General features: G+C 41.3%; 2 protein-coding genes across 5 annotated transcripts; both read left to right on the forward strand.

Moving 5' to 3' along the window:
* The first annotated feature begins 660 nt into the window (after positions 1-660).
* On the forward strand, positions 661-3,967 carry LOC120049125 (high-affinity choline transporter 1-like). The gene is made up of 8 exons (XM_038995366.1): positions 661-844; positions 975-1,088; positions 1,251-1,406; positions 1,842-1,990; positions 2,354-2,497; positions 2,774-2,927; positions 3,057-3,274; positions 3,401-3,967. Exons 1-8 carry the CDS (start codon positions 661-663, stop codon positions 3,965-3,967), a joined length of 1,686 nt encoding a protein of 561 aa, XP_038851294.1.
* Positions 3,968-9,606: 5,639 nt separating this feature from the next.
* Positions 9,607-22,836, forward strand: LOC120049999 (oocyte zinc finger protein XlCOF8.4-like). Of its 4 annotated transcripts, none has more exons than XM_038996571.1 (8): positions 9,607-9,765; positions 10,472-10,674; positions 16,017-16,109; positions 16,217-16,312; positions 16,578-16,688; positions 16,886-17,684; positions 20,875-20,945; positions 21,041-22,836. In XM_038996571.1, the coding sequence occupies exons 6-8, from the start codon at positions 17,248-17,250 to the stop codon at positions 21,499-21,501; spliced, it is 969 nt and encodes a 322-aa protein (XP_038852499.1). In that variant the 5' UTR covers positions 9,607-9,765; positions 10,472-10,674; positions 16,017-16,109; positions 16,217-16,312; positions 16,578-16,688; positions 16,886-17,247; the 3' UTR covers positions 21,502-22,836. The 4 variants fall into 3 exon arrangements, with proteins under 4 accessions (XP_038852499.1, XP_038852500.1, XP_038852501.1 ...); XM_038996573.1 differs by lacking the exon at positions 16,886-17,684; XM_038996570.1 differs by lacking the exon at positions 10,472-10,674.
* Positions 22,837-27,240: the final 4,404 nt, after the last annotated feature.

The raw sequence follows: 27,240 nt of genomic DNA on the forward strand, positions 1-27,240 counted from the left end.
GACATCCTCCTTCCTCATGTGGTACCCTTCCTGCAGGTTCATCCTGACATGACCCTCCAGCATGACAATGCCACCAGCCATACTGCTCGTTCTGTGCGTGATTTCCTGCAAGACAGGAATGTCAGTGTTCTGCCATGGCCAGTGAAGAGCCCGGATCTCAATCCCATTGAGCATGTCTGGGACCTACCTGTTGGATTGGAGGGTGGGGGCTAGGGCCATTCCTCCTAGAAATGACCAGGAACTTGCAGGTGCCTTGGTGGAAGAGTGGGGTAACATCTCACAGCAAGAACTGGCAAATCTGGTGCAATCCATGAGGAGGAGATGCACTGCAGTACTTAATGCAGCTGGTGGCCACACCAGATACCAACTGTTACTTCTGATTTTGACCCCCCCTTTGTTCAGGGACACATTATTCAATTTCTGTTAGTCACATGTCTGTGGAACTTGTTCAGTTTATGTCTCAGTTGTTGAATCTTGTTATGTTCACACAAATACTTACACATGTTAAGTTTGCTAAAAAATAAATACAGTTGACAGTGAGAGAACGTTTCCTTTTTTGCGTTTACGTTTTCGTCCATCTCTGTGTGACATTGGCCTAAGTCTCGATGGTCTGTCGTCAATATTCATGTATCTTATAGAAATTCCCTCTCCTCCCTGAAGATGGCGCTTAACTGGCCCGGCCTGCTGTCGATCGGGGTGTTCTACCTTATCGTCCTCGTGACAGGCGTCTGGGCGTCCAGGAAGTCCAAACACGAGGAGAGGAAGTGCACTGGAAACCTTAGTGAGGTTGCCATGGTTGGAGGGCGGAACCTCAACATCTGGGTCAGCATCTTCACTACCACAGGTGTGCAGTCAACCTAACTAACGTGTAACATAAGATCACCCAGATTTGAAAGTCATTGAGTCTCTTTCAAAGTACTTTAGTGTTTTTCAATGCTTAGTGGTTGTTCTGTGTTACCACCCACTCTCTACAGCTACATGGGTGGGAGGAGGTTTCATCTTAGGCAATGCTGAGGTGGTCTACGACCCTAAAAGGGGCCTGGCTTGGGCCATCGGACCAATAGGCTTCACCCTTAGCCTGGTTGTAGGTATGTATGGTTATGTTATCATAATAATTGGGCTGTGGAGGCTGCTGAGTGGAGGATGGCTCATAATAATGACTGGAATGGAGCGAATGGAATGGCATCAAACACATGGCAACCATGCGGTGTAAGGTAAGTAATTCACAGTAAATGGATTTGTGACTGCAGGTGCGTTGTTCTTTGTGAAACCGGTCCGAGAGAAGAATTACGTCACCATAATGGATCCGTTCCAGGAGAAGTATGGAAACACGTTAACTGCTATTCTCTTTGTCCCATCACTCCTTGCTGACATCTTCTGGATAGCCTGTGTGCTCGCTGCATTGGGTAAGTCAGTTGTTCTGTCAGCAAAATAGCCATCACAGCACCTTTTAGCACGTACCATGACTAGAGCCACATTTACCTGGTTATGTCACGTGGAAAAACTGTCTCTAGCTTAGATTTCTCTGAATGATTCTTTGATGTAATTTATTGAAGAATAAGCATTTGTTTTCCACCACCACATTATCTGGAAGCATGAGAATGAGTCTAAACTCTTACATTATTAGCTGGTGATGTTGGCCAACTTCCTGATGCATGAATGAGTGCCTGAACCTGCATGGCATGTCTGTAAGTTATACATTGGGTGAATGGTTGAGGCCTTCTAGCGACATCATGACACTAGATCTCAGGGATGTTGTTGGCTATAGGCTACACACAGAAGCTTGCAAGCTACTACGCTAGCTAGAATGTGTGAACAATCTGTACAATGCTTTGCTCTAGGGGGAACGGTGAGTGTGATCATGGATATCCCATCACCCTTGGCTGTGGCCCTGTCTGCTGCCGTGGCAATTCTCTACACATTGCTGGGAGGGCTGTACTCGGTGGCCTACACTGATGTCATCCAGCTCATCTTCATGTTCCTCAGCCTGGTGATAAAACTTTGTCCTGCACTCTTAGAAAAAATGGTTTCAAAAGGGTTCTTTGTCTGTCCCCATAGGAGAACCCTTCATTTAACCCAAAAGGGTTCTACTTGGAACCAAAAATTGTTCTTCAAAGGTTTCTCCTATGGGGACAGCCCGAAGAACCCTTATTGGTTCTAGGGTCAACGTGTTATAGTGAGTGAGGCACGTGTGGTCTACTGTATATATACACGCTAAGATTCACTTTATTTACGTGTCAGAGTTTCTGTATGGGAATTGCTTCAACTTTTTTTTCCTCTTCCCTTTCAATGGTTTTGTGGTTTAGTTTTTTTTCCTTTCAGTGATTTTGTGGTTTTGTTTTTTTCCTTCCAGTGGTTCTGTGTGCCCTTCATACTGATGAGCCCCGCCTCAACAGACATTACAGTCACAGCGGTGACAAAACTGTATCAGGAGCCATGGACCGGCAGGCTGAAGTTGGCAGATGCAGGGCGCTGGCTGGATGACCTGCTACTGGTGGTAATGTCAACTTAAAGTCACATTTCACTCCAATTTCACAGTTTGTCAGAGGTGTTCAGACCTCAAACATGGTCTAATATCTAGTTGATTCCACATCACAGACCATCTGTTGTATAGATCTATATCTAAATGTCTCAATCCCAAACAAAGACCCTATAATTTTCATTGTATTGTGTTACCTTTCTATTTTCTGTGCTGGTTGTTTTCTCATTTAGGTCCTGTCACTTTTTTGATTTCAACATTTTTACGGTCCATTTCAATGTCTCGCTCTCTCAGACTCTAGGTGGAATCTGTTACCAGTCCTTCTACCAGAGAGTCCTGGCCACAGCCACTGTGGCTCAGGCTCAGTTCACCTGCTATGCTGCCTCTGTCTTCTGCTTCATCCTCGCCATACCACCTCTTCTCATTGGTGCTGTGGCAGCATCCACAGGTACAGCAGTGTGTTCATCAAAATGGAGGAGTAGGCTTCATGGGAGGAGCCGACTCTGTCCCAATAATGTCAATCACTGGGAGTTCTGTAAATCTCATATGCTTGCTTTTTTCTCTCTCCCTCACTTAGATTGGAACCAGACCAGTTTTGGTCTACCTACTCCCTATGAGCAGGGCAAGGCGGGTATGATTCTGCCCATCTCCCTGCACCACCTGTGTCCACCTTTCGTCTCTCTTGCTGGAATCGGCGCCATTGCTGCTGCTGTGATGTCATCGATTGACTCTGCCCTGCTGTCTTCTGCGTCCCTTTTTGCCCGAAACATCTACAAAAACATTTTCAGCAAAAGGGTGAGAGAAAGTTTGAGAATCTACTTACAAACATCTTAGTTTATTCTATGTAACTATTTATTTGTAAATGTTTCCCACAAATTGACTGAATAGGGCACTGCGATTGATTTTTGTTCTTCATTTTAGGCCTCTGAGAAACAGATTCTACTGGTTGTAAAGGTGTCCATCCTACTGTTTGGTTTGATGGGGGCGGGCTTGGCAATGACGACCTCCTCTGTGTATGTCTTCTGGATTCTCAGTGGAGATGTGATGTACACGGTGGTGTGTGCACAGTTGATCTGCGTCCTCTTTCTGCCTGGGAAGGTCAATGGGTATGGTGCCTTGGCAGGCCTTGTGGTAGGGCTACTGCTGCGGTTCCTAGTAGGAGAGCCCCTGCTTGGTGTGCCTGGACTCATGCCCCTTCCCTGGGACAGCCTACACGAGGACGGGCGTCTGCTGCATGTCTTCCCGTACCGCACCGGCATCATGTTGGTCTCTCTGGCCACCATCCTGATTGTGTCACGTTTCGCAGCCTGCCTTTTCCTTAAAGGGCTACTGCCTGACAACTGGGATGTATATGAACTTGGTCAAAAAAGGAGGATTTTGATTAAGGATATGGTAGCTAAGGATCTGACTGAGAAGATTGGACTGAACACAAGGCAGATGGACCCATCTCCTCATGCTAGCACAGAAGATATGAGATCTTTACAATGACCTGGGGTCCCATCATGTAGATAGTTACATACAAAGGCCAGGAACAGGCAGGACTCAAACACCACAGCACAGTCAAGACTCTTAATCTTATGGGAAGGTGGGACAGTAGCGTCCCACCTGGCCAACATCCGGTGAAATTGCAGAGCGCGAAATTCAAAAATACCAAATTCAAATATTTAACATTCTTGAAAATATATGTGTTATACATCAAAATAAAGCTTAACTTCTTGTTAATCCAGCCACTGTGTCAGATTTCAAAAAACCATGCGATTATCTGAGGACAGCACCCCGCATACAAACGCATGAAAATCATATTTCAACCAGGCAGATGTGCCACAAAAGTCAGAAATAGCGATATAATTAATGCCTTACCTTTGAAGATCTTCTTCTGTTGGCACTCCAAAATGTCCCAGAAACATCACAAATGGTCCTTTTGTTCGATAATGTCCTTCTTTATGTCCCAAAAATGTCAATTTATTTGCCGCATTTGATTCAGAAATACACCGGTTTCAACTCGCCCAACATGCCTACAAAGTATCTAATAAGTTACTTGTAAACTTGGTCCAAACATTTCAAACAACGTTCCTAATCCAACCTCAGGTACCCTAAAATGTAAATAATCAATAAAATTTAAGACTGAATAAACTGTTTCTAATACCGGATAAAAACAACATAAAGCGTGCTCCAGTTTACGCGCACCAAAACAGTAGTCCACCTGGAGTGACACTTACAATGAATAGGACTACTTCTTCATTTCTCAAAAGAAAAAGATCGAACAATTTATAAAGACTGTTGACATCTATGGAAGCCATAGGAACTGCAGCCAGGTTCCTAATAATAAGGGTATAATATAATAAGGGTATCACAGGGTACCCAGGGTATCACATAAAAAACAACTGGAAAATCCTATGACCTCAATTTTTTCCCCCCCTGGATGGTTTGTCCTTGGGGTTTCGCCTGCCATATCAGTTCTGTTATACTCACAGACATTATTTTAACAGTTTTAGAAACTTTTGAGTGTTTTCTATCCAAATCGACCAATTATATGCATATCCTGAGTAACAGGCAGTTTACTTTGGGCACGCTTTTCATCCGGAGGTGAAAATACTGCCCCCTACCCAAGAGAGGTTAATTCAATAAACAATGTTACTTTTTCAAAGAAATGAAGCTTGTGGAAAGTACTGTTTCCTTGTTCTTGTTACTTGTATGTCATCTTCATGTTTATGGTACATTTGTATGAATATCCTTCAAAGTCTGTTTGTTTAGAAATAAATAAAAATACAAGCTAAATAACGAGTGATCATGCATGAATAACACCACCCTAGTTAGATGGAAAAACAAGGTAAAACGGTGAACTGTCACTTTAAGAGTTTGTCTCCCAGACACATATTATCCCAGTTCTGGACTAAGTAACATTTTCAATTGAGATTATTTGTGTGCACATTCTGGATCCTGAGTGTCTATAATATCATATACACAGTGGTGTTAGCCCAGTTAGCTATCCTATTTCTGTCTGACAGGTCAATGAATATGGAGTGTGTTTGGGATAGGGCTTTTCCTCTATGGCCTGTTTGATGTGCCCACACACACATACCTCTTCTTTGCTCTTTCCCTTACTTCTCTCCTCAGCCACAATCCTTCTTGTGTCACGTTTGGCAGGCCACCTTTTCCTTACTGGCTACTGCCCCATAGATGGGATGTGTTAATTAGGTCTGTCAGAAGGTGATCTTTAACGGCTGTGGCTGCTAAGGATCAGACTGAGGAGAAAGGACTGAATACTGTCAAAGAAAATCTAAGGCCTTTCTTCTGCCTGTATCTCATTTACAGTTGAATTAATTTGGTATTAATGAACTGATCATATTAGTTGTCAATTAATCAATCCATTATTTATTTAAATGGTATTCAATTCAATACACATGTTTATGTTTTTGTTAGTTACTTCCACCTCATAAAAAAAAGAAACAGCTTCATGAATGATGTAAAGTAAGTTACTTCATGATCAAAACACGTGCAGCGAAAAGGACTTTTATTTTGACAATTTTGTGGACGTTCCCACCCGGAAGTAGCTAAATACTCGAGGACACGTTTTTTTCCTTCTGTTTTGTTCATGCATTTTAGAACAACATCTAATAATAATACTGCTGTTTTACAGCAGAATGCTGTAAACAGTTTTCAGCATTGATACAGTCATTTAGCAGACTTATAACACAGCAAAAGATGGATGCTATGGGTATGTAGCAAACAGCCTCCTGTAGCTAGCCTAGTTATATATGTCTTCAAACTTGCTGTAGCTATTTTAGCACACAGTTTATTTTTGTATGAGGGATTTATATGTCTATATGGCCCCAGCTAGCTAGTTTTGCAACCTGGTGTCAGAGCATGTCGTATTATTCTGTATGTAAATCAGTAACCTGCCGTTAACTATGATATGTTAAGTTTCGTATGGTATGTAATAATTTGTGGACGTCCATCAGCCATTTTGTATGATATGTAACGAAGTACAATATTCGCTTACAATGAATAGGACTACTTCTTCATTTCTCAAAAGAAAAAGATCGAACAATTTATAAAGACTGTTGACATCTATGGAAGCCATAGGAACTGCAGCCAGGTTCCTAATAATAAGGGTATAATATAATAAGGGTATCACAGGGTACCCAGGGTATCACATAAAAAACAACTGGAAAATCCTATGACCTCAATTTTTTCCCCCCCTGGATGGTTTGTCCTTGGGGTTTCGCCTGCCATATCAGTTCTGTTATACTCACAGACATTATTTTAACAGTTTTAGAAACTTTTGAGTGTTTTCTATCCAAATCGACCAATTATATGCATATCCTGAGTAACAGGCAGTTTACTTTGGGCACGCTTTTCATCCGGAGGTGAAAATACTGCCCCCTACCCAAGAGAGGTTAATTCAATAAACAATGTTACTTTTTCAAAGAAATGAAGCTTGTGGAAAGTACTGTTTCCTTGTTCTTGTTACTTGTATGTCATCTTCATGTTTATGGTACATTTGTATGAATATCCTTCAAAGTCTGTTTGTTTAGAAATAAATAAAAATACAAGCTAAATAACGAGTGATCATGCATGAATAACACCACCCTAGTTAGATGGAAAAACAAGGTAAAACGGTGAACTGTCACTTTAAGAGTTTGTCTCCCAGACACATATTATCCCAGTTCTGGACTAAGTAACATTTTCAATTGAGATTATTTGTGTGCACATTCTGGATCCTGAGTGTCTATAATATCATATACACAGTGGTGTTAGCCCAGTTAGCTATCCTATTTCTGTCTGACAGGTCAATGAATATGGAGTGTGTTTGGGATAGGGCTTTTCCTCTATGGCCTGTTTGATGTGCCCACACACACATACCTCTTCTTTGCTCTTTCCCTTACTTCTCTCCTCAGCCACAATCCTTCTTGTGTCACGTTTGGCAGGCCACCTTTTCCTTACTGGCTACTGCCCCATAGATGGGATGTGTTAATTAGGTCTGTCAGAAGGTGATCTTTAACGGCTGTGGCTGCTAAGGATCAGACTGAGGAGAAAGGACTGAATACTGTCAAAGAAAATCTAAGGCCTTTCTTCTGCCTGTATCTCATTTACAGTTGAATTAATTTGGTATTAATGAACTGATCATATTAGTTGTCAATTAATCAATCCATTATTTATTTAAATGGTATTCAATTCAATACACATGTTTATGTTTTTGTTAGTTACTTCCACCTCATAAAAAAAAGAAACAGCTTCATGAATGATGTAAAGTAAGTTACTTCATGATCAAAACACGTGCAGCGAAAAGGACTTTTATTTTGACAATTTTGTGGACGTTCCCACCCGGAAGTAGCTAAATACTCGAGGACACGTTTTTTTCCTTCTGTTTTGTTCATGCATTTTAGAACAACATCTAATAATAATACTGCTGTTTTACAGCAGAATGCTGTAAACAGTTTTCAGCATTGATACAGTCATTTAGCAGACTTATAACACAGCAAAAGATGGATGCTATGGGTATGTAGCAAACAGCCTCCTGTAGCTAGCCTAGTTATATATGTCTTCAAACTTGCTGTAGCTATTTTAGCACACAGTTTATTTTTGTATGAGGGATTTATATGTCTATATGGCCCCAGCTAGCTAGTTTTGCAACCTGGTGTCAGAGCATGTCGTATTATTCTGTATGTAAATCAGTAACCTGCCGTTAACTATGATATGTTAAGTTTCGTATGGTATGTAATAATTTGTGGACGTCCATCAGCCATTTTGTATGATATGTAACGAAGTACAATATTCGCTTACAATGAATAGGACTACTTCTTCATTTCTCAAAAGAAAAAGATCGAACAATTTATAAAGACTGTTGACATCTATGGAAGCCATAGGAACTGCAGCCAGGTTCCTAATAATAAGGGTATAATATAATAAGGGTATCACAGGGTACCCAGGGTATCACATAAAAAACAACTGGAAAATCCTATGACCTCAATTTTTTCCCCCCCTGGATGGTTTGTCCTTGGGGTTTCGCCTGCCATATCAGTTCTGTTATACTCACAGACATTATTTTAACAGTTTTAGAAACTTTTGAGTGTTTTCTATCCAAATCGACCAATTATATGCATATCCTGAGTAACAGGCAGTTTACTTTGGGCACGCTTTTCATCCGGAGGTGAAAATACTGCCCCCTACCCAAGAGAGGTTAATTCAATAAACAATGTTACTTTTTCAAAGAAATGAAGCTTGTGGAAAGTACTGTTTCCTTGTTCTTGTTACTTGTATGTCATCTTCATGTTTATGGTACATTTGTATGAATATCCTTCAAAGTCTGTTTGTTTAGAAATAAATAAAAATACAAGCTAAATAACGAGTGATCATGCATGAATAACACCACCCTAGTTAGATGGAAAAACAAGGTAAAACGGTGAACTGTCACTTTAAGAGTTTGTCTCCCAGACACATATTATCCCAGTTCTGGACTAAGTAACATTTTCAATTGAGATTATTTGTGTGCACATTCTGGATCCTGAGTGTCTATAATATCATATACACAGTGGTGTTAGCCCAGTTAGCTATCCTATTTCTGTCTGACAGGTCAATGAATATGGAGTGTGTTTGGGATAGGGCTTTTCCTCTATGGCCTGTTTGATGTGCCCACACACACATACCTCTTCTTTGCTCTTTCCCTTACTTCTCTCCTCAGCCACAATCCTTCTTGTGTCACGTTTGGCAGGCCACCTTTTCCTTACTGGCTACTGCCCCATAGATGGGATGTGTTAATTAGGTCTGTCAGAAGGTGATCTTTAACGGCTGTGGCTGCTAAGGATCAGACTGAGGAGAAAGGACTGAATACTGTCAAAGAAAATCTAAGGCCTTTCTTCTGCCTGTATCTCATTTACAGTTGAATTAATTTGGTATTAATGAACTGATCATATTAGTTGTCAATTAATCAATCCATTATTTATTTAAATGGTATTCAATTCAATACACATGTTTATGTTTTTGTTAGTTACTTCCACCTCATAAAAAAAAGAAACAGCTTCATGAATGATGTAAAGTAAGTTACTTCATGATCAAAACACGTGCAGCGAAAAGGACTTTTATTTTGACAATTTTGTGGACGTTCCCACCCGGAAGTAGCTAAATACTCGAGGACACGTTTTTTTCCTTCTGTTTTGTTCATGCATTTTAGAACAACATCTAATAATAATACTGCTGTTTTACAGCAGAATGCTGTAAACAGTTTTCAGCATTGATACAGTCATTTAGCAGACTTATAACACAGCAAAAGATGGATGCTATGGGTATGTAGCAAACAGCCTCCTGTAGCTAGCCTAGTTATATATGTCTTCAAACTTGCTGTAGCTATTTTAGCACACAGTTTATTTTTGTATGAGGGATTTATATGTCTATATGGCCCCAGCTAGCTAGTTTTGCAACCTGGTGTCAGAGCATGTCGTATTATTCTGTATGTAAATCAGTAACCTGCCGTTAACTATGATATGTTAAGTTTCGTATGGTATGTAATAATTTGTGGACGTCCATCAGCCATTTTGTATGATATGTAACGAAGTACAATATTACGTATTATATTATATTACGTCTTATATGTTACACATTTTCAAACGTACAATATGTTACGAATTTGCCAACGTAGGATATGTTACGAATTCTAGCTTGGTGGCTAACGTTAGGGTTAAGTTTAGGAGTTAGGTTAAAGGGTTTGGGGAAAGGTTAGCTAATATACTAAGTAATTGCAAAGTAGCTAAAAAGTAGTAAGTAGTTGAAAAGTTGATAAAATGCTAGTTGTCCTTAATGAGATTCGAATTAGCAACCTTTGGTTGCTAGACATTCGCAGTTCGGCACGAGACCGCCGTTAGACGAAGACTTGTTTCTGCGCGTGAGCTTAGCTATCTCCTACAAGCAAGATCAGGGATTTATTTTGGAGAAGCAGTTATCTTTATACTGTACTGTCTTTGATATTACTGTACATCCTTCTCTACACAATAGATTACCCCCTCCCTTTCTCCTCCCTGCGCCTTTTGGTTCCACCTCTACGGCTATTGTCTGCATTTATGTGGCAGGTAGCGCAACAGAGGGCCATCAAGCACTATGGAAAGTTAGAGGAGTTTGTGACGGTGGTTACACAAACTGTCCCAGAACTTATAACTGACAGACAGAGGACATTGCTTCTTCTGGCATTAAGGGCAAGGGTAAGTAAATTCTGAAACTTACCCTGGCTGTAGAAATGTGTTTAACAATGTGCCAGGTGTATGAAGGGCTGCGTCTAGCCCAAGATACACTCTTAAGGAGCCTACCGTTACTCCTTAAGGTCCATGGACCTTATGCTATTTTCAGAGGTAGATTGGCTCTGGCAGCCAAACCAGCCAAATACTCCCATCTAAACGTGAATCGATTTCAATTGTTACGTGATACGGTTCTAGAAACAAAAAACCCTCTACTTTTATATCACATCAAAATAATTTCACAAATGCAAAAATGTTCACTTACTGTACACTGTTTTAACCGGCTTTATCACAGTTGCAGCAAACAGTATTTTTCAGTGACAACACGATTCTGCCGGCCTTCTTCGGTTACACACAGGTATGCTATATAGATAATTAGCGCAACTGGTCCCTCTGTCTTCCGTAAACATGCGCTGTAACGAGATAAGGCCGTGTGGGAACCATAATTATCCCTAGAAAGGTGTGTATCAATTAAACTTTTTTAAAGTTATTATTTCTTGCTAATATGAAAGAAGGTCCTTATGTTTCCAAAACCGTACCGCAAGCGATGCGTGTTAATGTTCAGATTGAGCATAGGGGCTCTTAACAAAACTCTGTTCAGAAGACGTCTTCATCCAATGACTCTTATGTGTAATGTACTAAAAGTTAAATTAATAAAGGTTAAATAAATAAAAAATAATGGAGCTGAGAGTCATGATCAAGGGCTAGGCCATGTAGACTTGACAGTTAATGCAGTTTTTGTATTCTGATCATGGAAATCCGAACACATCATGTGTCTACACCTACATTTAAATGTGTTCCGATTCCCTTTTCCTGCGCTATATTCAAATGCCAGTATGCATTCTGCAAACGGTGGAATAAGCCAAATATGATAACACGACAACACCTTGATGGCAGTAGCTAACCTCTGTAGCTAGCCAGCAAGCAAAGTTAAAGGGATTGCAAATAACTCTAGCTAAAAAAAAGTGCATTCTTTTTCAAAATATTAGCTAGCTGGCTAGCAATTATGAGGCCAGCCAACATGTTCCCCACATCAGATCAGCTCTGCAAAAGATCTGTGAAAAGATCTGATGTGATTGATCAAAAGACCAATTTGTGGAAAAATATCAGAATTGGTCTGTCTGTGTAAAAACAGCCTTTACCTATATTTTCAATGCTTTTTATTATTACATTTTATATATATATATATTTTTAATTATTTAAAAAAAAAAATATATTATTAATTAAACAGTAACATGCAAAACACAAACAGAACAGCCAGAGGGATTCCACAAAGAAATAAGAGAAGAAAAAAAAAATAATACAAATCCACATTATATCAATTCAAATACAGAGTATTGTAGCGAATACATTTTTTAGACATTTTGTTTTGTATACGTTTTAATGACTCTAAATAGTTTTCCAAATCAGATTAAAAAAATTAAGAAAAGGGGATTTTTCTTCATAAATTATTTGTGTATGAAACATTTTCCTAATAAAATTGAGATTTATGACATACTCAAGTTAAATTGTGGAATCAGTATAGTAAAATAATGTCAAACCTAGATATTTCAATTGTTGTATGCATTTTGTTGCCAAGATATATAGTTTTACATCAGTCCAGAACACTTCACTATGTGAACAATGACAGAATAAGTGTTCAATAGATTCAGTTTCTAGTTCACAAAAACTGCATTCACTGGTAACATCAGGTATATATTTAGAAATCAAGCTATTAAACGGATAGAATCTATGGATAATCTTAAAGGAGATCTCCTTTACTTTATTGGTCACCATAAATTTGTGTGGAGTGAGCCAAGCATGGCGCCAGTTTACATCAAACGATGAAGCCCAACAAAATATCGCAGAGGGAATAGACTTCCTGTAGAAAATATCCCTTAATAAACGATTGTTGAATTTCTTATCTAGTAAACCTATGCCATTCACCTGGATATCGCTTACAATAGATATTCCAAAATATGCATTATTCTGAAGTAAATATTTTATCCCACTAGGTATAGCTTTTATAACAGTGTCATATTCTTTGCTTGAAACCCCAAAGTTGTATCTTTCCATAAATTCTCTCAGCGTACATAGATTCCCACAATACTAACTAATTGGCTGACAAGGACAATGTTTTTCGAGAACCAGTTACGGTAAAATAACATCTTGTTTCTATGTAATATCGACCCATTATTCCATATAAAACATTTATGAGGTGAAAAGTTTATACAGCAAAGCCCAGCACATTAAAGCCTGCTTGTGAAAAGCTGCCAATTTCACTGGAAGTTTACCCACAATATATGGACATTGTAGTAAAAACTAAGCGCTCCGAGCTTCAGAAAAACAAAATGAGGTATAATATTCCAGAAACTGAAGATTTTTTATGTACCAGTTGACTTTTGATATCTGATTGAAGTGAGTGAAGTCTAAGACATTTAGACGGCCAACCCTGTTGGTGATAACATCTATTTTTATTTTATGTGGCTTGTTTTTCCATATGAAGTTGTACAAAAGCCTATCTAAGGTACAGCAAGTGGATTTGGGAATGTCAATAGATGGAAAAAGATAGCCCCTCAGCTTTGGATAAAAGCACGCTTCCTTGAAGACTTAAATCCCTCCCTAACCATGAGGATATTTTTTGTTGTTGGCAGATTCAGTTACAGGGTTCAAATTAAGATCATTCACAGCCTTAACATTTTTGGTGATCTTTACACCGAGGTAGGTTACAGTATCTTTTTCAGAGATGTTACAATCTGCTAGATTGACAGCTCCTTTCAGAACAAACATCTCACATTTGGAAAGATTAAATACCAAACCTGAGATTTTGGAGAACTGCTTCACAATATCCAATGCTAATCTAGCTTGTTACACATTTTTCAAAAAAAGTGATGTGTCATCTGCCAGTTGGGATATCTTGATCTCTCTGGCCTGGAATCGAATGCCTTCAAATTGACTTTGATGAACTAATGAGCATAAGATGTGAGATACTAACAAAAATTAAAAAGGTGAGATTGGACAACCTTGTCATATTCCTTTGTAAATGTTAAACCTTGAGGATGTTCCATGACAGAGTTTGATACAGCTATTGCCACAGTTATATAGAGTTCTAATAGCATCAACAAAAAAATGACCAAACTTCAAATGCTTAAGATAATCAAAGATAAAATTGTGATTTACGGCATCAAATGCTTTCTGAAGATCCAAAAATAAGATAACAGGGAAGTCATCCAATAGATTAAAATACTCAACCAAGTCTAACACCAGCCTCAGATTATTAGATATATGGCGCCCTTTCATAAACCCTGATTGACATTCATCAATCAGATCATTCAAGCAAGACTTTAACCTTTTCGCAAAGATTAAGGCTATAATTTTGTAGTCTTTATTTAGGAGTGTGATTGGATGCCAATTATCAATATTTAAGAGATCCTTGTGTGGTGTAGGTATAATAGTAATAACCCCTTGCTTCAGAGAGGCAGGGAGTTCTCCCTTCTTTATAGCTTCCTTAAAGGTTTCAAGTAAAAATTGTGCTGTTGAGAGGGATAAAAGTTAAGGTTACTCAGAGCAAGCTAAAATCTCATCTGCACTCGCCGCCATCGTCCTGGAACCTCAATGCGATCTTTGTGTTCTCATAGCAAAGTCACATGTACAGTTGAAGTCGGAAGTTTACATACACCTTAGCCAAATACATTTAAACTCAGTTTTTCACAATTCCTAAAATATTTAATCCTAGTAATAATTCCCTGTCTTAGGTCAGTTAGGATAACCACTTTATTTTAAGAATGTGAAATGTCAGAATAATAGTAGAGATAATGATTTATTTCAGCTTTTATTTCTTTCATCACATTCCCAGTTGGTCAGATGTTTACATACACTCAATTAGTATTTGGTAGAATTGCCTTTACATTTTTTAACTTAGGTCAAATGTTTCGGGTAGCCTTCAACAAGATTTCCACAATAAGTTGGGTGAATTTTGACCCATTCCTCCCGACAGAGCTGGTGTAACTGGGTCAGGTTTGTAGGCCTCCTTGCCCGCACACGCTTTTTCAGTTCTGTCAACAAATTTTCTATAGGATTGAGATCATGGCTTTGTGATTGCCACTCCAATAGCTTGACTTTGTTGTCCTTAAGCCATTTTGCCACAACTTTGGAAGTATGCTTGGGGTCATTGTCCATTTGGAAGACCCATTTGCGACCAAGCTTTAACTTCCTGACTGATGTCTTGAGATGTTGCTTCAATATATCCACATAATTTTCCATCCTCATGATGCCATCTATTTTGTGAAGTGCACCAGCCCCTCCTGCAGCAAAGCACCCCCACAACACGATGCTGCCACCCCCGTGCTTCACGGTTGGGATGGTGTTCTTCGGCTTGCAAGCGTCCCATTTTTTCCTCCAAACATAATGATGGTCATTATGGCCAAACAGGTCTATTTTTGTTTCATCAGACCAGAGGACATTTCTCCAAAAAGTACAATCTTTCTCCCCATGCGCAGTTGCAAACCATAGTCTGTTTTTTATGGCGGTTTTGGAGCAATGGCTTTTTCCTTGCTGAGCGGCCTTTCAAGTTATGTCGATATAGGACTTGTTTTACTGTAGATACAGATAATTTTGTACCTGTTTCCTCCAGCACCTTCACAAGGTCCTTTGCTGTTGTTCTGGGATTGATTTGCACTTTTCACACCAAAGTACGTTAATCTCTAGGAGACAGAACGCGTCTCCTTCCTGAGCGGTATGACGGCTGCGTGGTCCCATGGTGTTTATACTTGCGTACTATTGTTTGTACAGATGAATGTGGTACCTTCAGGCATTTGGAAATTGCTCCCAAGGACTTGTGGAGGTCTACAATTGTTTTTCTGAGGTCTTGGCTGATTTCTTTTGATTTTCCCATGATGTCAAGCAACGAGGCACAGCGTTTGAAGGTAGGCCTTGAAGTACATCCACAGGTACACGTCCAATTGACTCAAATTATGTCAATTAGCCTATCAGAAGCTTCTAAAGCCATGACATCATTTTCTGGAATTTTCCAAGCTGTTTAAAGGCACAGTCAATTTAGTGTATGTAAACTTCTGACCCACTGGAATTGTGATACAGTGAGTTATAATTGAAATAATCTGCCTGTTAACAATTGTTGGAAAAATTACTTTTGTCATGCACAAAGTAGATGTCCTAACCGACTTGCCAAAATTATAGTTTGTTAACAAGAAATTTGTGGAGTTGTTGAAAAACGAGTTTTAAGGACTCCAACCTAAGTGTATGTAAACTTCCAACTTAAACTGTAAGTGTCAAGTGTAGACACGGCCATGGATACAGTTAATATTTTTCAGGTAACTCTTCAGCTGTTTCAAGGTGAGCATCCAGAGGACCTCAACAAAATTAAGATCCATCTTGACAGATTCTCATCCTGTGGTCTGTCACAGGTGAGTTGGTATGGTATGTTCTTGCACTTTTCTGTATATAGGGTAAAATGTATCACATTTTCTGGTTGCCCTGCTTTTTGTATCATTGTGTTGGGTTTATGTTACAGAATAATGATGCACAGATGGATGCGTTGGAAGCAAACTTCCTCAAGCTCACCAAAAACCTTCTCGAAGACCCAGTCGAGAGGATCCAATTCTTCAAGGTATGGAACTGTTTATTCCCAGCTGGCTTAAATCTTAATTGTGAATAACAACATTTCGTCACTGAATAGCAGACATTATTAACCAGTTGAATTATCAAAAAAAGTTTATGGTTTATAGTTAACGAATTGTCAGTCTGCCCTTCTGCTTTAGCAACTGTGCCAAGGGCAGCAACATCAATATTATCTATCCTTGGTTTGCGGACGTACTTGTCTGTCATACAAATTGTGGGACTCCTTTCACTTGCTCTCTCTATCTCCCTCTCAGGCAGATTTCCCTGTGGTGTATGGCTGTGATTTTGACACAGCTTTGCAGGCACTCGTTTGTCAGTTCCTCTCCAGACTAGAAGATCTGCTACCAGTGCCAGACCTTAAGCAGGTAGAGAGAAAACCAAGGGAGATGTAAATATCACTGATATTCAATGCAGTCTTTATGAGCTCCATTTTGGCTCTATGTTTGTCGTTATATCATCATCTTTAAAATGTTGCATTTAACACATTGAGAGTGATGTTTGAGATATAAATGGATTTCTATGCTTTTGTTACACTCTCATTTTCGGTGTACTGTCTTCATAGACTGCATCTTGGCTCAGCGCTGTGCCCTCTGCCTCGGATGAGTGTCTGCAGTCTCTTTCTCACACAGAGGACCTGCAATACCTGCTTCAGCACCACGCATGCTGTGGAAAGTTAGACAAACGTGATAATCGAAGCTCCTTTATCACAAGAAACACATTGTGACAGGCCACTAACTTTTCTGACATACTGACTTAAAACTTTACTGTCCTCTACCCTTGTGTCTGTCAGCATTTCCCTCCTCGGCAGAAGACTGCATCGTCGCTTCACTGTCCCTCCCTACCACAGTGGGAGTGGCATTTGCCTTTTACAGAAAATTAGATGTCTTGCCTAACTTGGAAGGCTCTACCCATGTAAGCAGAGAGATGGAGACTTTGTCAGACAGCAGAGATTATCAACAGGCAGAATCAAGAGCACGTTTAGATGGAAACCAGAACAGTAAAGAAGACAGAGTGTCTACCATGGGTAGTGATGATGATGAATTCAGAGAGAGAGGTGTGGAAGAGGAGAATGAAAACATAAGTGCTGTGGGAAGGGTTATTACCGAACCAAAGGACCAGAGGAGATGTGAAGGGGCTGTTGGGGACCTGTGTGCTGCTGGAGAACCAGACCTCGCAGCCAACTCTCCAATGGTCTCCAGTGTGGCTCAAAAACCCTCAATATTTCCTGCCCGACTTCCACTCAAAAGTAAAGGGGACCACAGAGTCAAATCCTCCAAGAGATCTAGAAAGAGCCCAGAAGGGAGGATGGCTGAGTCCAGTGTGAACTCTGATACACCTCTGCTTGAATCCTCACAGGAAACGTAAGAGCAAAGTGTGTTGGAATTGTGCTTGTGAATTAGGTTTTTATTTTATTTATTTATTTTTATTTCATTTTTATTTAACCAGGTAGGCCAGTTGAGAATAAGTTCTCATTTACAACTGCGACCTGGCCAAGATAAAGCATAGCAGTGCGACAAAAACAACAACACAGAGTTACACATGAACAAACGTACAGTCAATAACACAAAAGAAAAATAGAAAGATCTATGTACAGTGTGTGCAAATGTAGAAGAGTAGGGAGGTAGGCAATAAATTGGCCCTAGAGGCAAAAATAATTACAATTTAGCATTAATACTGGAGTGATTGATGTGCAAGTAGAGATACTAGGGTGCAAAAGAGCAAGAGGGTAAGTAATAATATGGGGATGAGGTAGTCAGGTGTGCTATTTACAGATTGGCTGTGTACAGGTACAGTGATCGGTAAGCTGCTCTGACAGCTGATGCTTAAAGTTCGAGAGGGAGATATAAGACTCCAGCTTCAGAGATATTTGCAATTCGTTCCAGTCATTGGCAGCAGAGAACTGGAAGGAAAGGCAGCCAAAGGAAGTGTTGGGGATGACCAGTGCAATATACCTGCTGGACCGCGTGCTACGGGTGGATGTTGCTATGGTGATCAGTGAGATGAGATAAGGTGGGGCTTTACCTAGCAAAGACTTATAGATGACCTGGAGCCAGTGGGTTTGGCGACGGATATGTAGTGAGGGCCAGCCAACGAGAGCATAGAGGTTGCAGTGGTGGGTAATGTATGGGGCTTTGGTGATAACACGGATGACACTGTGATAGACTACATCCAGTTTGCTGAGTAGAGTGTTGGGGGCTATTTTGTAAATGACATCGCCGAAGTCAAGGATCGGTAGGATAGTCAGTTTTACGAGGGTATGTTTGGCGGCATGAGTGAAGGAGGCTTTGTTTGCGAAATAGGAAGCCGATTCTAGATTTAATTTTGGATTGGAGATGCTTAATGTGAGTCTGGAAGGAGAGTTTACAGTCTAACCAGACAACTAGGTATTTGTAGCTGTCCACATTTTTTAGGTCAGAACCGTCCAGAGTAGTGATGCTAGTCGGGCGGGAGGGTGCGGGCAGCAATCGGTTGAAGAGCATGCACTTAGTTTTACTATCATTTAAAAGCAATTAGAGGCCATGGAAGGAGTTTTGTATGGTGTTGAAGCTCGTTTGGAGGTTTGTTAGCACAGTGTCCAAAGAAGGGCCAGATGTACACAGAATGGTGTTGTCTGCGTAGAGGTGGATCAGAGAATCACCAGCAGCAAGAGCGACATCATTGATGTATATAGAGAAGAGAGTCGGCCTAAGAATTGAACCCTGTGGCACCCCCATAGAGACTGCCAGAGGTCCGGAAAACATGCCCTCCGATTTGACACACTGAACTCTATCAGAGAAGTAGTTGGTGAACCAGGCGAGGCAGTCATTTGAGAAGCCAAGGCTATTGAGTCTGCCGATAAGAATGCGGTGATTGACAGAGTCGAAAGCCTTGGCCAGGTCGATGAAGACAGCTGCACAGTACTGTTTTTTATCGATGGCGGTTATGATATCGTTTAGGACCTTGAGCGTGGCTGAGGTGCACCCATGGCCAGCTCAGAAACTAGATTGCATAGTGGAGAAGGTATGGTGGGATTCGAAATGGTCGGTGATCTGTTTATTAACTTTGCTTTTGAAGGTTTTCGAAAGGCAGGGCAGGATGGATATAGGTCTATAACATTTTGGGTCTAAGGTGTCTCTACCTATGAAGAGGGGGATGACCGCGGCAGCTTTCCAATCTTTGGGGATCTCAGACGATATGAAAGAGAGGTTGAATAGGCTAGTGCGGTTGATTTTAGAAAGAGAGGTTCCCGATTGTCTAGCCCAGCTGATTTGTAGGGATCCAGATTTTGCACCTCTTTCAGAACATCAGCTGTTTGGATTTGGGTGATGGAGAAGGGGGGGGGGGGGGGGGTTGGGCGAGTTGCTGCAGGGGGTGCTGAGGTGTTGGCCGGGGTAGGGGTAGCCAGGTGGAAAGCACGGCCAGCCGTGAAAAGATGCTTATTGAAATTATCGATTATCGTAGATTTATCGGTGGTGACAGTGTTTCCTATCCTCAGTGCAGTGGGCAGCTGGGAGGAGGTGCTCTTATTCTCCATGGACTTTACAGTGTCCCAAAACTTTTGTGAATTAGTGCTACAGGAACACATTTCTGTTTGAAAAAGCTAGCCTTAGGAAAGCTAACTGACTGAGTATATTGGTTCCTGACTTCGCTGAAGAGTTGCATATCGCGGGGGCTATTCGATGCTAATGCAGAAAGCCACAGGATGTTTTTGTGCTGGTCAAGGGCAGTCAAGTCTGGGGTGAACCAAGGGCTATATCTGTTCTTAGTTCTACATGTTTTGAATGGTGCATGCTTATTTAAGATGGAGAGGAAATTACTTTTGACGAGCAACCAGGCATCCTCTACTCACGGGATGAGGTCAATATCCTTCCAGGATACCCGGGCCAGATCGGTTAGAAAGGCCTGCTCACTGAAGTGTTTTAGGGAGCGTTTGACAGTGATGAGGGGTGGTCATTTGACCGCGGACCCATTGCGGACACAGGCAATGATCGCTGAGATTCTGGTTGAAGACAGCAGAGGTGTATTTAGAGGGCAAGTTGGTCAGGATGATATCTAAGAGGGTGCCCCTGGTTACAGATTTTGGGTTGTACCTGGTAGGTTCCTTGATAATTTGTGTGAGATTGAGGACATCTAGCTTAGATTGTAGGACGGCCGGGGTGTTAAGCAAGTCCTAGTTTAGGTCACCTAACAGTTCGAATTCTGAAGATAGATGGGGGGTGATCAATTCACATATGGTGTCCAGGGCACAGCTGGGGGCTGAAGGTGGTCTATAACAAGCGGCAACGGTGAGAGACTTGTTTCTGAAAAGGTGGATTTTTAAAAGAAGAAGCTCGAATTGTTTGGGCACAGACCTGGATTGTATGATAGAACTCTGCAGGCTATCTCTGCAGTAGATTGCAACTCCACCCCCTTTGGCAGTTCTATCTTGTCGGAAAATGTTATAGTTAGGTTTGTTTGACATACACCACCAACACCATGCATCTTTACATTTGAATCCATTATATTAAACTACTGTTATCTACTACTGTGGTGCATTAGTATTTAACTGAACATGCGCTGTGGATCCTCCAGTAACAGGACTGGTGCTGAAGAATCAAGACCATTTTCTCCAGACCATGATGACACAGAAGAGGAAAACAACGGTAAGACTTTTGAAACTTACTTATAAACGGGGCCCCAAGGATTCCATAGTTGTGCAAAGACAATGGCATTTATTTTCTTATTTTATTCTCCACAGAACCTGCTTCAAGGGAGTCTTCTCGGCTGTCTAGCTGCGCTCAACCACCACCTGGTGACGTATCACCATCCTCTGAGACCCTTTTCAAAGCATTGTCCACTGCACGGCGTATTGCCAACAAGTGCTCCCAGTGTGGAAGGTGTTTTATCTATCCATCTCAACTGGTTCAGCATCAGCGAATTCACACTGGAGATCGACCCTACAAATGCACCCAGTGCGGAAAGACTTTCAGTAATTCAACTGGGCTTTCAAAACACCACCAAAAACACTGTCTAGACGCGACCTTCGATTGCCCCAAGTGCGGAGAGAGTTTCAGATCTCTCCGTGAGCGGTTCAAACACCTATCTACTCACAAGTCCCTCAAATGTCTGTTGTGTGGAAAGAGTTGCCAGACGACTTCTGATTTGCGAAAGCACCAGCAAACACATAGTGTGACGCCGTCGTTCAACTGCTCTCTGTGAAAAACGTTTCAAGTTCCTGTCGAGCCTAACCAGGCACAACAGGACCCATTCAGTGGAGGGGGGGTATGCTTGTTCCAAGTGTGGGAAAACATTTGGATCTTTAAGTGAACGGCTCCAACATAAGAGGACACATAGGGCACAGCTCAACTGTACGGAGTGCGGACGGAGTTGCAGTTCCCGCTCCGAACTAAAGAGTCACCAGCAAACTCACTCTCGTGAACCTCTCTTCAACTGTCGACACTGAAGACAAATTCTTTGGGTCAGTTGAGCTGAAGATCCACCAAAAAACTCCTGCAGTGGACAAACCCCATCAGTGTGATGCGTGTGGAAAGTGCTTTGGGGCCTTAGCCACCCTTGTACTCCACCAACGGACACACACGGGGGAGAAACCCCACACATGTCCTCGCTGTAATAAGCAGTATATCTCTAAAAGTCAGCTGACATCACACATGCGGACTCACACGGGCGAGCGTCCATACAGCTGCTCTTACTGTGGGAAGTGTTTCTCTCAGTTGGCTAATCTTACTGTGCACACAAGGATTCACACGGGGGAGAGACCTCACATCTGCTCTGTGCAAGAAAGGGTTTTGCTCAGTCAGTGACCTGCAGAAGCATGAGCGCTCTCACACCAAAGAGAAACCTTACAGGTGCACAGTTTGTGGAAAGGCCTTCACAGTGTCAAGTCATTTGACGGTTCACATACGCATTCACACAGGAGAGCGCCCCTACACCTGCCCTGAGTGTGGAAAGAGTTTTGCGCAGAGCTCTGTCTTAACTAAACATCAATTCACCCATACGGGAGAGAGGCCATACCCATGCCATCAGTGTGTAAAAAGTTACACCCGTCTCACACACTTGAAGAGACACCTACAAACACACACTTGAGGAAGTCCGGTGTGTTTTCCTGTTTTGGTTTCATTCTGAAAAGCGTTACCATGGATTGCTGTTTCACTGTCTGTCAATGTGTTATGCTGAATAACGTCAATGTATAACTGAAAACCATGCTCACCATGCCTTTTTCTCAAACTGTAGTTTGTGTACATTACTGCCAACATGGATGGAAAATAAACAATAAACATTTCAAAATATAAAATAACCTCTTTCAAGTTACAGTATGTGTCATATAAATGAGGCATTGTATGATACTTTCTAGCTTGGGCCTGCTTCTCTCTGGAAGTTTGTGGTTTGAGTCAGTTTATTTTGAATGTAACAAATGTCAGCATAAAGACCAATACAAAAACTGAGAAGACAATACTTTGAAATACAACTGTATTTTTTTTCTTTCTTCTATGCAAATGAAAACTGTTACAGTAGGCTTAATTTATTATATTCTACCTTACCTATTCTATATATAATAAGCATTTGGCTTAATTAAAAATAATACACAAACAGGTGTGTACGTAAATGTAAATATTGTTTATTAAACTTTTATATATTACCGTTTATAGATTATAATTTGTACACTTAAACTGCTACAAATGTCATCTACATTTCCACATGGAGGTAGTAGGTACTTTAGCAATTACGAGTGTTTTGTATTGTTATACGTAAACTTGTATTCAGGTGTGTGAGGTGTAATTATGGCTTATGGTCATGTGTATGCAGGGCCACTTTCAGTTGCCAAACTTTGCAGTGTGCGGGTTTCTTTTTTCTAATTTTATTCAACTGTTACCATGCACCCGCAAAAAAGTTAGCTCAGATGGGCGAGTGCCTTTTGAATTTTAAAACTTTGCATATGTAACGGATGTGAAATGGCTAGCTAGTTAGCGGGTACGCGCTACTAGCGTTTCAATCAGTTACGTCACTTGCTCTGAAACCTATTAGTAGTGTTGCCCCTTGCTCTGCAAGGGCCGCGGCTTTTGTGGAGCGATGGGTAACGACGCTTCGTGGGTGTCAGTTGTTGATGTGTGCAGAGGGTCCCTGGTTCGCGCCCGAGGTCGGGGCGAGGGGACGGTTTAAAGTTATACTGTTACACATATAGAAATAGAGCCGACATGATTCCTTGTCAGAGCGGCATGTTTGTTTTACATTACGTATTTATATCTGAACGTTCCAAAACTAACTTGTGACCTACTGAACGTGCCCCTAGTATGAGAGGTAGTTGTGTCATGGTGACGGGCCTATGCCCATATATGGAGTTCCTGCTGCAAAGGCTGAGATGACACAGACAGCCCAATTCTGATACGTTTTCCACTAACTGGTATTTTGACCAATCCGATCAGCTCTGAAAAAGATCTGATGTGATTGGTCAAAAGACCAGTTAGTGGAAAAAATAGCCAAATATTAATATCAAATCAAATACAACATGTGTAGGTAGACCTTACAGTGAAATGCTTACTTATGAGCCCCTAATCAACAATGCAGTAAAAATAAATAAGTACGAATAAGAATAAAAAATAAAATGAACAAGTAATTAAAGAGCAGTAGTAAAATAACAATAGCGAGAATATATACAGGGGGGTACCGGTACAGAGTCAATGTGCGGGGGCACCAGTTAATTGAGGTAATATATACACATGTGGGTAGAGTTAAAGTGACTATGCATAGATGATAACAGAGAGTAGCTGCTGTGTAAAAGAGGGGGAAGGTGGGGGCAATGCAAATAGTCTGGGTAGCCATTTAATTAGGTTCAGGAGTCTTATGGCTTGGGGGTAGAATCTGTTTAGAAGCCTCTTGGACCTAGACTTTGCGCTCCGGTATAGCTTGCTGTGCGGTAGCAGAGAGAACAGTCTATGACTAGGGTGGCTGGAGTCTTTGACAATTTTTAGGGCCTTCCTCTGACACCACCTGGTATAGAGGTCCTGGATGGCAGGGAGCTCGGCCCCAGTGATGTACTGGGCCGTTCGCACTACTTTCTGTAGTGCCTTGCGGTCGGAGGCCGAGCAGTTGCCATACCAGGCAGTGATGCAACCAGTCAGGATGCTCTCGATGGCACAGCTGTAGAACCTTTTGAGGATCTGAGGACCCATGCCAAATCTTTTCAGTCTCTTGAGGGTGAATAGGTTTTGTCGTGCCCTCTTCACGACTGTCTTGGTGTGCTTGGACCATGATAGTTTGTTGGTGATGTGGACACCAAGGAACTTGAAACTCTCAATCTGCTCCACTGCAGCCCCGTCGATGAGAATGGGGCGTGCTCGGTCCTCTTTTTCCTGTAGTCCACAATCATCTCCTTTGTCTTGATCACGTTGAGGGAGAGGTTGTTGTCCTGGCACCACACGGCCAGGTCTCTGACCTCTCTATAGGCTGTCTCGTCGTTGTTGGTGATCAGGCCTACCACTGTTGTGTCATCGGGAAACTTAATGGTGTTGGAGTCGTGCCTGCCCGTGCAGTCATGATTGAACAGGGAGTACAGGAGTGGACTGAGCACACACCCCCGAGGGGCCCCTGTGCTGAGGATCAGCGTGGCAGATGTGTTGTTACCTACCCTTACCACTTGGGGGCAGCCCGTCAGGAAGTCCAGGATCCAGTTGCAGTGGGAGGTGTTTAGTCCCAGGGTCCTTAGCTTATTGATGAGCTTTGAGGGCACTATGGTGTTGAACACTGAGCTGTAGTCAATGAATAGCATTCTCACATAGGTGTTCCTTTTGTTCAGGTGGGAAAGGGCAGTGTGGAGTGCAATAGAGATTGCATCATCAGGTGGGAAAGGGCAGTGTGGAGTGCAATAGAGATTGCATCATCTGTGGATCTGTTGGGGCGGTATGCACATTAGAGTGGGTCTAGGGTTTCTGGGATAATGGTGTTAATGTGAGCAATGACCAGCCTTTCAAAGCACTTCATGGCTACAGACGTGAGTGCTACGGGTCGGTAGTCATTTAGGCAGGTTACCTTCGTGTTCTTGGGCACAGGCACTATGGTGGTCTGCTTAAACCATGTTGGTATTACAGACTCGGACAGGGAGAGGTTGAAAATGTCAGTGAAGACACTTGTGTTGTGCACATGGCCAGTCCGTGGTGAGTAATTGCAGTCCTGATGTCCAGAAGTTATTTTCAGTCATAAGAGACGGTAGCGGCAACATTATGTACACAATAAGTAAAAAAATAAGTTACAAAAAACGTAAATAAACGAACAAAAAAACACAATCGGTTGGGGACATGTAAAATTTCTATGCCTTATTATTAAAATGCCTGCCAAACGGCCACATTCCCCATTGACTGTGGATTGAAAGTGTCTGATTGCTTGGGAATGTCCTCCCAAGCCCACTTTATCATGTTTGATTGAGATGTCTAGAAAATATTGTTTTTGTAGGCTCTGATGATATCTGATTGGATTTTTGTTATTTTGTTTGTGGGTCATTACCAGTATGTCACCCCTGGGCCCAGTTTTTAAAAAATCTATATGGATTTCATAGAAATATAATGAACAGAACGGGAGTCCCTATCCAAGTCAATGATTAGTCCGTTCTATTCATTATATTTCTATGCATTTCAACCTATAGAATAGATAACATTTGAAAAACTGGGTTCTGTTGATTCAGAACTGTAATTGTTAGTGAAAACAGATTTGATATAATACACAACCAACTCTTACAGTGCAACTGCAAAGGTATTCAAGTCTGCAAGTTTTTATTTTTATCATATGACCAGGTAAGCTTTCTGAAGGTTAGAAAATGCCCCCACCACTTTGTGTATATTGTTTCATTTGCATCAGTCACTTCAATGAGACCATTTGCAAGATTGACACACAGCAAAGAACGTCAGGAATAACAAACATTCTGTAGCAGAGTAGCAATGCATCTCATACCTTTACCTTTCTGGGTGTTCAATACAATCACCAGCATTACTTTAGCATCGTGAAGAATTGTATTTATTTTATCCACAGAAGATATCACCTTTCTTCTAGGAAACTGGTCCTGAGGTCCATAGTGTCAGGTCTGGATGAGACACTACCCCCCAGCTGGAGGACTCAGTCCCAACTTGAAGCTCGTCTGCATGTGATGTAGTGGTAAAACAAATAGATGGGTAAACTCTGATCGCCGGACGTGGTGAAAAAAGTAATACGTTCAATAAATGTTTCCTCAAAGGTGGGTAAACTGTCAAAAGACCACTTCCGCTGTAGTAAACAACTTGGAAGAACCCTGTGAAACCTGTATGTCTGCATTTACACAGGCAGACAAATTAATATTTTTTTCACTAATGAGTCTTTTGACCAATCAGATCAGCTCTGAAAAGGATTGGTGATTGGTCAAAAGACCAATTAGTGGGAAAAATATCAGAATTGGGCTGCCTGTGTCTACACAGCCTATGTGAACTGTGCTGATTGAATCATGTTTCTGGATGTCTGTTTCAGCTCATGTTTTACCCACTGCAAAGTGAGAACATGTTACTGATAGAAGCAAAGGAAGATATAGGTAACTTCCTAAAACCAACATAGTGTCTTAATAGGGCTTTGGGGTTGCTAGCACAGCTTCAATGCCCCATGGCATAGATTCTACAAGTGTCTGGAATTCTATTGGAAGAATGTGACACCATTCTTGCTCAAGAAATTCCACAATTTGGGTTTTTGTTGACGGTGGTGGAAACGCCTGTCTCAGTGTTCAATTGGGTTGAGATCTGGTGAGACACCCTTTAAACCCCCTATGCTTCTTTGAGACCCGTTTCAAAGTCACAGATCTCTTCTAGCCATTGTAGCCAAAATAATGAGCAACTGGGTATTTTTATACATGACCCTAAGCATGATGGGATGTGAATTGCTTAAATTAACTCAGGAACCACACCTGTGTGGAAGCAACAGCTTTCAATA

This window comes from Salvelinus namaycush, chromosome 6 (assembly GCF_016432855.1).
Source record: "Salvelinus namaycush isolate Seneca chromosome 6, SaNama_1.0, whole genome shotgun sequence".
NCBI classification, from domain to species: Eukaryota; Metazoa; Chordata; class Actinopteri; order Salmoniformes; family Salmonidae; genus Salvelinus; species Salvelinus namaycush.

What these genes read in the sequence shown, in the direction of transcription:
- LOC120049125 (XM_038995366.1), top strand. Translation starts at nt 661, where the DNA reads ATGGCGCTTAACTGGCCCGGCCTGCTGTCGATCGGGGTGTTCTACCTT. An exon ending in TGGATGACCTGCTACTGGTG is followed by an intron (nt 2,498 to 2,773) that starts GTAATGTCAACT and finishes TCGCTCTCTCAG; the next exon opens with ACTCTAGGTGGAATCTGTTA. An exon ending in AAAACATTTTCAGCAAAAGG is followed by an intron (nt 3,275 to 3,400) that starts GTGAGAGAAAGT and finishes TCTTCATTTTAG; the next exon opens with GCCTCTGAGAAACAGATTCT.
- LOC120049999 (XM_038996571.1), top strand. Translation starts at nt 17,248, where the DNA reads ATGGAGACTTTGTCAGACAGCAGAGATTATCAACAGGCAGAATCAAGA. An exon ending in CTTGAATCCTCACAGGAAAC is followed by an intron (nt 17,685 to 20,874) that starts GTAAGAGCAAAG and finishes TGGATCCTCCAG; the next exon opens with TAACAGGACTGGTGCTGAAG. An exon ending in CACAGAAGAGGAAAACAACG is followed by an intron (nt 20,946 to 21,040) that starts GTAAGACTTTTG and finishes TATTCTCCACAG; the next exon opens with AACCTGCTTCAAGGGAGTCT.